Consider the following 13,986-nt stretch of genomic DNA (forward strand, 5'->3'; position numbering starts at 1 on the left):
TTCTGCAAAATGGTACGAAGACAGCAAAATTGCTGCTGCCATAAACGGCAGGTAGCTCCGTTTGAGAGGAAGAGAGGGGCGCAGAAAACCTTCATATAATGTAAAACAGCTGCCCTTACTTAAACCAGTGACATCGGCCCGGAGCGGAGCGTGGCTCGCTGCGCCCACGCCGAGTGGATCCCGGCAGATCTCGGGCTCTGGCAGACCCCGCTGCCGTCTCTGCACCGGGCGGCGGGACCGGGCTGTTGGGGCTCCGCCAGCCGCGGGACATCGCGCTTTTCCGCTGCCTCGTCCCGCGGTGGGGACAGCTCCCCTCGCCGAGCAGAGCCAGCCCCGCTGCCCGCTACCTGCCGCCCTCCCGTCGCGCTCCGCCGCTCCCGGCCCGCCCCCCGCGCCGCTGGCTCCGCCCGGCCCGGCCCGGCCCGCCCCGCCCGCCCGCAGGCGCCGCCCGCCGCCCGGAGCGCGGTGCTGGCCCGGCCCGGCCCGGGAGCGCCCTGCCGCTCCCGCGCGGCGCTCTGCGGGGCGGGAAGCGCGGCTGTGGCGGCGGGGCATGCGGGCAGCGCGGCTCTGAGCCCCCGGCCATGGCGGAGAAAGTTTCGGCGGCTTTGGAGCGGGCACGGGGCGCCGGCCACGTCGGCTCCTCTTGCTCGGGCTCCTCCTCCGGCTCGGAAACTCTCTCCGAGGAAGGAGAGCCCGGCGGCGGCGGCGGGGCGGCGACGGCCCCCGGCGGGGCGATGGCTTCGCCGGAGCGGGCGATCCCCGGCGGGCGGGCAGAGGACGACGCCTCACTGGAGGAGCGGGATGAAGAGGTGCGCGGGGCCGGGGGGCAGCGGCTGTTTCTCCTCCTTCTGCTCCGCGGCCGCGCCGGGAGCCCCGCAGCGCGGCCGGCCCGGGTGCCAGGCGGGGGTGGCCCGTGGCGGGAGCGGCTTCGTGCGCACCTGGGGACAGCCCCTGCGCGCCAGCCCCGGCTGATCCGAGACCTTCCTGTTGGTAGAGCTCTGCCGGCTCTAGCCCTCTGCCTGCCGATAATCGAGAGTTGGGGTTTTTTGTATGGAAAGGAGATTTTTTTGTTTTAGGAAAGCTTATGTGTGTGTGTGTTTGTGTGTTGTTTTTATTTTTCTTTTATTTTTCTTTTTTTTTCCTCCCGAGTGTGTCACCTTTGGGAAGCGTTGCTCCAAAGCAAACTCTTTAATGCCAGAAGGATGTGATGGGCAAGCCCCCACGCTACGGTAATCCTCTGGTGACCGCTTATGACAGGCTGTGGATCATGGAGCTGCTCTGTGGGTGATAGATCCATACCGTGATACGCGGATACGGGTTTTGTTCCCTTTTCTCTCCTGATCTGACCACAATACCTTCCAACGGCACTCCTGAGACAGAACAGCCACCCCACAGTGTTAGAGTAAAACGACCTTTTTGGGTCTTGAGACGGATATTTAAAAATTATTTTATTTATTTATTGTTGCATGATTCACACTCCTTAAATCTATTTCAAGGCATGACCCCAACCAAGTGCATTGTTCAGTCTGACTGCTGCTTTACTTTGCTTCAGTGCATCATCTCTTGTGTGCCTTATTTATGGTCTTTTGTTTTGGTCAACTTTTCAATTTGCTCTTAGGTGATGTTGCTTTATTCTGTGCCTTTATGCAGATGGATGTGCAAAAGTTTTTTTGAGAAACCTTGCATTTCCAGAGGAATATTGGTTAAGCTGATTGAAGTTATTTTCAACTAGTTAAGCTGTGGTTGTCAGTAATGCAGTAATGGCTGTTTATATAGCTCCTGTTTTTCTCTTTTCCCCATGCATTCTGTTAAATTCATACAACTGTAGAACTGCATGATGAATTGGAATTAAATATGTCTTTCTGTATCCTTCTACTTTTTTCTTAAATATTCAAACTCAGACCAGGTTCCTTGTTTCTTTCTACTGCATGAGCCCCCACAGAGTAGAATGTATTTACAGTGAAATGCATTTGTGATAGGAGTAGAATGAATGTGGTTATATCCACATTTTAAAAAAAAATACATATAGATGTGAACTTGCTTTTTTTCAGTGAACTATGGAGGAGCTCCATAGCTGCTCTTGGCATGGAGCACACTGCTAGGTGATCAAGATATCCTACTTCTCGGCAGGAGTGGTACATGTGGGCTTGAGGCTATGCTTACCATAATTATGTGGTGTCTAGATGGTTTAGTGCTCAGTTTGTAAGTCTGCATAATAGTGTAGAAATATACAAAGTCTATCTGTTCAGTTAGCTGAAGTTGGAGCTGCTGGCAGACCAGTAAATTTCTGGTAAAGGCTTGTTATTTCTCTGTGTGCTTTGGAGATAGATTACAGGCGTCTTTTGAGTTGACAGTATGAAGAAGGTAAGCCCAAAAATAACTCAACGTTGCAATCATGGAGTTTTGAAATTCTGTAAGGGCAATCTGGTATCTCACCTTCAGTTAGTAGTGCTAGAAGATAGCAGCATGAACTCAGGTTAGTGTTGTGGGAGAATTTGCTTGGAATACGCAGCTTTATTCTGTCCTCTTTATTCCCCTCTACTAGATTCCTTTATTACCTGAAACCAGATTTTTTTTTTGCCTGTTCTTTGTGGTTCGTTTTTGCCCATCCTTCCATTTTGTTATAGTCAATGTTTGCAGCTGAATTTCTGCCTACTTGTGGAACCACCTGGCAAGTCCACCTGTACAATAACTTTTTTTTTTTGTGCAAGGACACCAGTGCATTAGAGTGCAGAGGTTAATTTCAGACTGAGAAAGCATCTATTCACATGGAAGTCTCTAAGGACTGTGGAAAAAAGCAAGGCTGAGGTCCAAGATGCATGTACAGATGATTTCAGGCTTTCTTTATGTGCCACCTACTGAAAGTATCCTATTGAGAGAAGTGTTTGAAGTCACTGTTTTCACATTAACATCCTATTTAATTACTGTCAAATAATGAAAATGTTGATGTTCTCTGTGATTTTCTGTTACTGAGTTCTTTTAGTGATATGGATCCCCACTGTTTGATCCTGTGCTTGCAGGTTTCATTTCTGCTCTTGTCCTGTCCTTGTTCCTGTTGCCAACGTAGCAGAATTGAATCTGTTGTCACAGCTGTTCAGTATCCTTCAGACAGCAGTGGAACAGATTGTCCTGCTACCTCTATTTCTGCTTTAGCTGTCAGTAAATTCTTCTAAGTCGTGACATATAAAATGTTTCCAAACTAAATAAATAGATAATTAGAAAACATGTGTAGATTTTCCCATACACATTACTATTTAATGTGGTATTTCAGTAGAACTATTTCTTCTTTTATGACCTTGTATAAGATATCCTTGACAACTTGTCTCCTCCTGTATTTCTTTGGACTAAACAGCCCCAGTGTCTTTCATCTTCCCCTGCAGAATGTGTTTCCAGACATCTGATCATTCTCATTGCTGTCCTGCATACTCATTCCAGCTGGTCACATCTGTCTTGAAGCATGATGTCAAAAAACGTGGTGTCATACTCAGATTTACACCTTGCCAGATCTGCTAGAACAGAGAGATTATTTCAGAGGTCTCTCAAGCAGTGTTGTTTTTTATGTAGCCCAGACAGCTAATTTGCAGTTTGTGGTCTATTATGAGTTTTATCTCTTTTCCTGAAGAATAATATGAATGTTTTTACTCTACCAAAAAGTGGATCATCTCCCTGCCTCAGTGAAAGAAGCTTAATGCTTCCTATTGAGAGTAGGTCAGCCTCTATTGTGTTCAGAAATTAGACTGCAGAACTGAAAGCATGGTAACTCTTCTTCTGAGTATTGTGTCTGAAAGAGTTAAGTCCTGAAGGAAAACAGGGAAGGAAGGAGTGGGAAGAGATGGTATATCACTTTTTTTTTTCTCCCTCTTGTCATTACTTCATGCTACAGTTGCATAAACTTAGTCTTAAAAAAAAAAGCCACAAAATACCTGAAGAAAAGCAATCTCTCATTTCATGTAAGCAAGAACAAATAATAGTTTACAAGATTACAGTCATCAGTTTCTGAAGTGTTTTTGATGTCTTACATTGAGGTCTTACACACATGAGAATTAAATAAGAGTTTAACACCAACATCTGAGAAGTGCTTTGCATTTGGAACATATGTGCATTGAAGTGCTGTAGATAGCAAGCACATAAACACAAATGAATTCAAGCAGATTATTTGCCTGTGCTCTTCTCAGGTGAGTGGCTAACTGCTGATGGCAGGTAGGATGGGATTGCATGGTGAAGGGCACTCAAGGAGATGATGGGTCACTGCATTTTTAACGCTGTGTGGTTGTTTAATTTTTTTATTTTTTCCATACTCTCTTCAGAACTCTCTTTTCTGGAAACAGTGTTTTCCAGACTATCAAGAGAAGACTTGAGGCTGGGCAACAGTATGTTTTCTGTTGTAATCTGTCTGCTTCTGCTCTGTGTGAGTAGTTGGTACTGGACTGGCATTGTAAAAACAGGGATAAATGCAAAAAACTCCAGCATTTTCCCTATTTTCCTTTCTGCTGTGTTTTTGTCTTCTGTACACTGGTTTTCCTTTTGGCAAAAACGCGACTGTGAACAGGAAACATGGTTTATGAAATTTATTGAGGCAAATGGTGCCAAATGTCATTGGCTGCAGTAGTTTCTATCATTCAAAATGTTTTAGTCTTTCAGTTCAACATAGGACATCCCTTTTTTGACGGTGGCTTTCAAATCTTAGTCAGTGTTTTATAGAGGGGGTGAAAGCTCACTTGGTTTGACCTTGTTTCTGAAGAGGAAAATGAAGGCAAACTGTGGATTCCATGCTTACACCAGTATTCTTAAGGATCTGAAGGTTAAATTGTGTGTCTTGGAGTTGCGTGTCTTTTCCAACACCTTTCTATAACCTTTGTCACAGTAACTTGCCAAAACTTATCAATTGCTTGCCAAAGCAGAGTAACAAACCAGGAAGGATCAGAATTCTTTTTGGAATCATACTTTGCCATGTAACACAGCTGTCTGAAATGGATCCAGAAGCTTCTGAATGTACCAGTGTCTTCTGAATCACCATAGTGAGTTCTCATCATTATTCTAGATGGTTAAAAAATCTCCCTTAAAACTTAAAACCACCCACAAAAAATAGGGAGGGAAGCATGTTATTTTGTTCTCAAATAATTCCTGTTCTTGCTCTGTAAATTCAATATTTCGCAGTGAAGTGACTATTCAAGTTTTTAAGAATTGAGATGATGAGCAACATGACAAGATAGGATTTCTCATAAAAAGTGTCCAATGAACTTTGAAGTTGACTTTTGTATGTTTTCTCCCACTATCTAGTTAGTGTGTATTGTGTATTAAAAAAGATCTCTCTCACTGCATAGAGTGAGTACAAAACGTTTTTCTGTTGTGGCTAACTCTTCTCCTGAATCTGCCTTCTTGCTCTTCATGTTGCAATCTGTTGCAGCTTCATGAGGACTGCATGGTGAGAATTAATTACTAGGAAGCTAAGATTTTGTCATTAGAGTATTCATAGCAAAGTGAGGAGTGTGGTAAGGAATGTATTGCTCTAGAAATTACAGTAATTTCACGATTACAAGCCGCACAGAGTATAAGCTGCATTTCCGGTGTGTCGGCAAAGTTCATGTCTTTGTCAATAAACAAGGCCGCACCCAATTATTTGCCGCACTTTCGTTTGCGGCGAACTTTCACAAAGTCGTCATTTAGTAACAGACTTGTGGGATCACCGGGACTTACTGGCAGGTGCCGACCTTGGAAAAATTATTTCCAAGTGAAAAAAGACACAGACCATAGCTGTGGCAGCATACCCTGCAAGTTTTATTTACAAGCTGAAAAAGGCACGAACAATAGTGTGGTCATTTTGCGAGCATTCCCAACGGATCCACGCTGCCTTTAAACAGGCACTCAGCCACGCGGGCAGGCAGCTGAGCTCTTAGTGGAGCTGCGTCTCCGTGCCAGCATGGCCAGCCGCTCCTCCGTGCGAGCACGGTGCGGCCCGGCCCCTCTCCTGATCTGCACCTGCCCAGCCACCCCCCCCATCTGCGCCAGCACGGCCAGCTGCGCAGGCGCACAAGACTGAAAACACTTTAAAAAGTACAGAGAAATATCACACACTTTTATCAAACTGCCGAGGTAACTCACTGAGGTAACTCACCGTGATAATACCCCCTGCCTCTCAGTAAAGCAGTCATCCACAGGCAGGCAATAAGCTGTTCTCTGATTGGTTCATTGTCGGAATAACAGGAAACCATGGATTTCAAACCATTTTTGCTCGGGACAGGACCAGCATGGTACCAGGTAAGGGCAGATATCACATTTTTGTTAATATATTAGCCGCCCTGGAGTACTAGCCGCACTTCCGGGTTTCCACCAAAACTTTGGTCAAAATGGTGCGGCTTGTATTCGTGCAATTACTGTACTCCTTTGCACATTCATCCTTTAGCCTATGCCCCCTGGGAAGGTACGTTCCCTTCAGCATTACGTATTATGTGCCAGATCTTCACCCCAATAAAATTGTGGTGCTGTTTGGGAGAGGGGTGGAAATCAGAATACTTTGGGCTAAAATAAGCAGTGTGTGATGTGATGGCAATGTTTACGTGTGCATCTGTATGTAACGGAGGTAGTGGTAGTTCTGGTAAAATGTCACTGTGACCTAGCTAGAAGTACTGTTTTTGTTACCTCTTTCCCTTCCTGCTTATCCTGCTGCAGAAGTAACCATGAGACATTCGCAGGCTGTGTAGGACATACCATAGATTTTTCCTCTAATTGTTTCAGGCTTTCACAGTGATAGATTCTTCTCTGTTTTAGCACACCTGAATGATAAATGGCTAAAGATGAATAGCCTAATTGCTAGAGTGTGATCTTTAGTTCGTACTAAAGAATAGTGATATCATCAAAAAATGTATTCTTCTCAGGGTTAAAATGATTGTGGCGAGATGAAAGAAAGCACTCATCTAGTCTAGAGCAGCTGCAAAACTGTTACTGTGGCACGTCAGCCAGACTAACATCATTGCTTTAGGTTTTTAGATATGTTTGTGGTAAGTTACCTATGAAGTGAAATATTTGACAATTTAAGTGAGTAGGGCTGTCTCACAAGTCATGTAAAAGACTTCATTGGTTTGCTTTTAGTATGAAAAAAATGTATGCTTGTCTACTACTATAAACCTTTCCTGTACAGGATAGGCCTTTAAAGGTGTGTGCTGCTATGTACATTTATTGTCTCAGAAATCCTCTGGCACATGGAGACGCATGGTTGAGGTCTCAATCTAAAACAGCCATGTGCTACTGCTTGATATTTGAGAATATCAAGTAGTAATGTTTGCAGCTCCCTGGAACTTCTTTTCAAGAATATGGTGGATTTAAATAAATCTATAACCAGAATATCTATCTTTCTTCTCACTTGGAATAAGTCAGAAGTGAAGAAGCAGAACGATACACTGAGTTGCATATCTGTTTTTTTGCACCAGAACTATTTAGATACTTAAAATTTTTCTGGAAAGAGGTGCATGAGGAACTGATAATTAACAGTCTTCAAGATCTAGATATTTTGCAAAAATGTTTGAGAGGCCCTTTTGCACACTTCAGATTTTTCAGACCGGTGGACATAGTCCTGAGGCTAATCTTCAGTATCCCTTAGTGTCTGTATGTCCAACTGTGAACCCAAATGTAAAGAAACATCTTTTTTGAAAAGCTGCAGTTCTGTAGAAGCAATCCAGCCTGAGTCCAGCATAGTCTGCTGCCTTTGGCAGTGTGTTGGCTAGATGTGAGCTGCTTTGAACTGAATGTTGGTAAACATAACAAGATATGTATATATATTCCTACTATGAGGAAGCTCTGTATGATGGGACTGCTTTGCTAGCAGTAATAGCTTGTGTAAAGTTGAGCTTGTAGAAGGGAATAAGAATCTGAAGTCTTGAGGCATAAAATAAAAGCATGGCCAAGTACAGTGTAAATGAGGAGATCCTTGAACTAGGAGGCTGAGCTGTTAGATAGCCTTTTTCTGCAACAATTCGTGCCATGAGGTAGCTTTCCTCTTGATTTTGTCACAAGTTATGCACTCTGTCACCTACTCCCAAAGCAGAACCGTGCTCAAAGATTGCAGTACTGAAGAATTAATACATATTGAATACTTCGTTTCTGATCCTACTGTTTTTGTTACTACCTAGAGCTGGCAAACATTAACTAGCAATGCTTTTCTGTACAAGGCATGACAAAAAGATTTACCCTTCCTTTAGTGCAAAAATATGAAATGCAGAATTGGGGAACTTAGGAATAAGAGGCACAAAGACTACAAAGATTAGTAATGAGAACTGAGTCCCCGAAGTTTTCTATTGAATCTTCCTTCAGTAAAATTGCTCTGACACCAGGCTGGAGGTTTTCTCTTACATCCATTATGACAAAGCAAATGTATGTTATTAAGAACTTCAGTAACATAGGGTCTGCCTGTTCTCCTGCTGGGCTGGAAACTGACCTGCTCAGGCATTGTCTGAAGAGAAATACCAGAATACCAGTCTTCTTAACAGCTTCTTTAACAGGGAAAGAGGAAGGGAGGAAGAAAATTTTTGTTTTGTTTCTAATTTATTTTTTTGGTTGTTGTTTTTTGATATGCACAGTAGCGTTCTAGCTTATACTGGGAACTTCTCAATGTTATGGTATCACCAGCAATACTATGCCATTGCTAAACTCCTTTAAAAACAGCAATGTGAGCTTGAAATACAGCAATTTCACAATTATAAGCTGCACTTCCGGGTGTCAGCAACTTTTCATTCTTTGTCCATATATAAGCCGCACCTGATTATAAGCTGCACGTTACAATACAGAGTGTGATAAAAGGTATCTGTTCTATCACCATCTGTTGAGGGTGGGGGCAGTGATCCTTATCTCAACGGCAGATATTCTGCTATTGGGCCATCCATTGAAACCAGGCAGGGCATTGTTCTTTATCTTTTCACAACCCATCCTTCCTCCAGCGAGTCATTTTCTGCTAATGGCCATTGAGTCCCACTGTGTGACTGATAAAATTACTGCATCCCATTGGAAGTTGCTCCAGCCAGGAGGAAGAGCCCAACATTTCTTACCAAGACAAAACCAGAGGTTTTGGGACACTAAGGGAGCCCCTTTCTCCACTGGACTCCAGAGGAAAACTGGATTTCTCCACATCACCACTGGACCTCTGGACAGAAACTGCACCTTCTGCAGGAGCACTGCTTCAACCGAACCACATCTGTCACTGCAGGATGATGCAGCCACCATTTAATGGGACTGCTACCAACACCCTGCCTGACAGGGTGTCATGTTGTACTCTGACTTTGTCAGGGTTTGGAGTTTGTTTCTTTGTAGTACTGTATTTCTATTTTAATTTCCCTAGTAAAGAACTGTTATTCCTAATTCCCATATTTTTGCCTGAAATCCCCTTGATTTCAAAATTATAATAATTTGGAGGGAGGGGGTTTACATTCTCCATTTCAAAGATAGGCTCCTGCCTTTCTCAGCAGACGCCTGTCCACCAAACTAAAACAGCAACTTTTTGTTCTTTGTCCATATATAAGCTGCACCTGATTATAAGCCGCACTTTGGGTTTGGACCAAAATTTTAGTCAAAATGGTGCGGCCTGTAATCGTGAAATTACTGTACTCTGCGGGCTAAAACACACAAGGTCCTACTGCAAAGTTTTATGGTTTGTTGCTTCAACCTTCAGTTTTGTCAGGTTTTTTCAGTTCTTCTCTTGCAGCTATGGTGTTTAGAATTATTTTTGAAACTTTATAATTGTTGAGTGGTGCTGGGTTTTGAGCTATATGACTTGTGGGAGACTGTTGCTTATAGTCATGAAATACTGATAGCTCCTTTTTTGTGATAGAGTGGAAGCAAAAAACTGAAGACATGGTGGCTGAAAAAAGTGAGAAACAAGGGGGTGTGGTGGCAAATGATCTGTGCTTTGAAATCAAGCCAGGAACTTATCTTAGCTTTTGGTTTACTGAGCTAAGTAAGGTCTCTTTCTTACACTTTCTTGCCAGAAAGAGATGCCCTCATCAAATTTGCTGTCTGAAAGACTATATGGCTTCAGCCAAGCGACAGTGGGATGAATGCCTTGCCCGCCTGTACAAATGTGACTGAGCTAATGAAGTTGTACTGTTCAGAAGTGAGCTACAAGTACCTCAAGGGTTAAAGCTTAAGTGTTCAGCAATATAAACAGCCTGGCTGCCATTGCCACAGGTTTCTTTACTGAGTAACTTAAATTTCAAGTAGGAACCAGGGATGAATGTGAGACTGTTTTTAAAGGATAACATGCATAGTCTTGAACTAGAAAATGAGAATTTTTTTTTTTTTGCCTTTCTGATCAAACAGCTCTTGAAGTGACCTTCAGGAGAAGGAAAAAACCCAACCACAATATAAGCTATGAAAACCTGTTCCAAAATTACTATGTGTGAAAATAATTGGTTATAGGATGGGAACTTCTATAGCCAAGAAAGAGTCACTGTTGCCTGACAGAGTAGCTTCTGTATTAGATACATTTTGCAGAGTTTTATTTAAACATGTGTGCATATCTCAATATATCATTTAAATAATAATATAATAATTTAATATTATACAATAATTTAATATTAATGTATTTTTAATTTTTAGGGATTATAGGTGCTTCTCTACCAAGTAACAAACTTCCATTGTGAGGCCATGCTGCCATGCTAGTGGGACCGTATAATTAATTGCACTTGGACTATTAATGATTCCGTTGTTTTTAATAGCCTTGCAGTCCTGAGGAAGAGAGCTGTGGGTGAATGAAGCAGATGAACTACTGCACTAAACTGCTAATTTGATTTTCATTGTTACCTCAGGAAACTTTTACTAGAACATAATAATGCTGTAGCTATGGCTCAGTGGGTGCTTTCATTGTAAAGCTGTTATTCAGGCTGTTAACAAAAATGCCTCGGATGACTTCCATACTGTGTTTCTGGTTTTGTGCTTAGTACATGGCAGGGAAGGGCAGAGTGAATTTCACCTAATGTATTTTGTTCTAGGCTAGCTAGCAGAATAGATTGTTTACAAAAGGTCACAGGGAAATCCTTAAGCTCAACCGAGTAGCTGGGCTAATGTAAAGTTTCTGTGTGAGTTTTAACTTGCTATCAGTGCTTTCTTCCCCCTTCCCATTTGTTCTGATACTGCTGGTGTTAACACATTACCCCACTGGAGGACACACTCCACACAGTTCAAGATGACATCGATTTCCTTGGAATATCTTTGCATCAAGCAGAGTACTGCATATTGAACTGGCTGCACATGCATTTGGAAAATGTGGTTGTAAGTTACAGCTGAAGCAGCAAGGAGATGACCTTGGGCATATCACTTATTTGCCATTGCAGAGCGGTGACTGTCATTGACTTGCTTGAGTTTCATTGAGTTCCTGAGTTTACTGAACCACAAAATATGTATTGGAATTACAGTGTAGGTTCAGGGTTGCTTAGTTCTGCTGAGAGGACGTGTAAGTATACTCACACTGAGTGTGCGTTAATGTAGTTGTGTGGAGCAACAAAAGATGTGTTTATTTAGTACTTGGAGACATAGTTTCTGTAGTGGTGCATTTGACAGGCTGTTTTAGTGGCTGGGCTTGATATTTTCCAACTTCAGTGTTAGTAAGGTTCTAGAAAGGAAAACGTGAGTTAAAGAATATTCCTGCTGGTTTACAGTAGTATCACTGTGCTGAATATTACCTTCCCTCCTGGCAGCACTTTTTGTGGTCTCCCCTGATTTGCTTCCACCTAATTCAGCATGCATATTTTTATGCTCTTGTCGGAGGTAATAACTGGTGACTGAAAACTGAGGCAACTGAAACTTCAAGAGTTACATTCAGACAGCCGTGGTCCTACAGTTAAAGTAGGGTAAGGATTTTAGAGGAGTAGGAGAGATTCAGATAAGGTAGGGCTAGGGGAAAACATTCTCCATGGTGCTCAGTAATTTTTATGCTTCTGCTAGTATTAGCATTGTGTTAAAAGGACCATTGGACACAAATTGAAGGAAAAAATATGTTAAAATATGCAAAAACCTAAAGCCATGCTATCAGGCACTTTAGGTGTAAGCTTATTTGAGGGTGAAGAAAAGCACATCTGAACTTTGGTATATTAAACCACTGAAATAGCAGAGACCTGCAAGCCCTGCTGTTACAGTCTGCCTTACCATGCCTGCACACTGCCCAAAAGAGCAGCTGTGCCAGAAACTGGCATTGCACCTTCTGCTCAACAAAGGAATAGCTTCTTACACATGCCCTCGTAACTTACAAGCAGGTAGAGACCGGTTTTATAGCAGTGGAAGCTAAAGCACTTTTATTCCAGGTGTACTTTCCCAATAAGATACTCGTAAGTAGTATGTTGTTTTGACATTAAATTAGGAAAAAGTAAATTGCAGAAACTACAGATGACAAGTGTAGATATATTAAGTCATAGATCTGTCAGCGAAAAACAAAGACAGAATTGGAATTAGCAAACTAAACATCTGTGAGGACGTGGGCTTTACTCTAGGACAGGTTAGGTATGTTTTTTGAAGTACAGGTGTGCTAGTATCTCACCTATATCTAGTTGCAGTTATTGAAATATTCCTACTTCTATTATTAAAAAATCCCCCTATTTTAATGCTAGTGATCTTCTAATTAAATGAATGCCTTTCCTTTTATTCTTTCCTTTTGGGAACTTTAATAGGTTGTGTTGCAGAATAGTTATTTTGACAATAGAACTTTGTGTGTACAGCTTCTGGAAAAAGGATCCTACTGTTGTCTGATATGAAGATAGACTTTGTGCAGAAATCTTGTTCCTGTGAAACAAATGAGGAAACAGAGCCATACTTACATAAGCAAATGCCACAAATGCATTTGTCCTGTGAGATGTTGTTGAGGGCAGTACATATTGTATGTATTTTGAGGGAAATGACTTCAGATCAACACTAGTCTGCTCCCAAGATTTCATGACCTCATACACTGCCAGGCAGTTGCACAGGAGCCTAGGTATGCTTCAGGGTCTGTAAAAGGACAGTGTGATCCTTGCTGACTTGGGTATTGGTGGTGCTGCCCCCAGATCAGCTAAAGTTTGTGGTTGGTGGCTGGCCAGATTTTTCTAGTGAGTGTTGAGCTTTAGGCAGCAGTTGATGGAGGAACTGTTTTTACTGGATAAGCTTAAGCTGAATGTGTGTGCAAGGGCGGCAGTTGCAGCTTCAGTGATACTGTAAACACAATAATTTCAGTTGAAATTTCTGACTGGGTGTGGTGGTGGTTTTCATTAGTCATGAGTCCCTCTGTCTTCATTGGCTATTGTTGAGGTAATGTGCTTTCATGAGATAATTGAGAGGTGGTTAGTGTGTTAATCCTCACTGTTTAGTTTTGAATTTGCTAATCCACCTCCAAGATGTCTTGACTGTCTGAGGCTGTGTTTGTTATGTGCCTTAGTTTTTTTGAACAGGAACTTTCTTCCTATGCGTGGTTAGTCTTTGGCAGTATCTTCCCTGTGTTTAGGTATAGTTGCTTTTAAATAGATTTGCTGGTTTCCTAGGAGACAAAGCAATACCACACTGCATAATTTTAATCCTTAAAGAGGTTATACATACATAAACCAACACGGAAAAATATGTAGCCTTCCCTATATCTTACCAGGTGTGGACAAGTAGAATTGCTCGATCTGTTTTCATTTCTGATGGTACTGCTAACGGATGCCTCCTCCTTGGTTTTAGTAACTGGGCAATGTCTCCATTTGTTTGGATAGACCAAGTAAGGCCAGTTAAGCTGCTTCAATAAACCTGTGGGCAGAAGACGTTTTCATAATGGAAGATTATGTTAACTCTAGATATAAAGCTAGATTCTAAGATTTAAGGACTGCCCTAAAACCACACGGTTTTAATACATGTGTGTAGGAGACAGCTGGTCTTCAGTGGATTAATGATACTTATGTACTTGCTGTAGAAATCTTTATAAGATTATTGTTTTAATAGTAGAGAGTGTATAATGACAAACACTGTATATGAAAATGTATGGTATGGCTGCACTGATTT

The 13,986-nt window shown here is 42.3% G+C and overlaps 1 protein-coding gene across 6 annotated transcripts in view; it reads left to right on the top strand.

The window, feature by feature from the left end:
- The first annotated feature begins 581 nt into the window (after positions 1-581).
- MAST4 (microtubule associated serine/threonine kinase family member 4) overlaps positions 582-13,986 on the top strand; it is a 290,337-nt gene continuing 276,932 nt past the window's right edge. For 4 of the 6 annotated variants that reach the window (XM_033085235.2, XM_033085237.2, XM_033085238.2 and 1 more), the window contains exon 1: positions 655-809. In XM_033085235.2, coding sequence (XP_032941126.2) covers positions 735-809 — 75 coding nt within the window. In that variant the 5' untranslated portion in view covers positions 655-734. Of the gene's footprint in view, positions 810-13,986 lie in introns of all 6 variants that reach the window. The other 2 variants (XM_033085236.2, XM_033085242.2) reach the window with 2 other exon arrangements.

Source organism: Catharus ustulatus, chromosome Z (assembly GCF_009819885.2).
Source record: "Catharus ustulatus isolate bCatUst1 chromosome Z, bCatUst1.pri.v2, whole genome shotgun sequence".
Classification (NCBI taxonomy): Eukaryota; Metazoa; Chordata; class Aves; order Passeriformes; family Turdidae; genus Catharus; species Catharus ustulatus.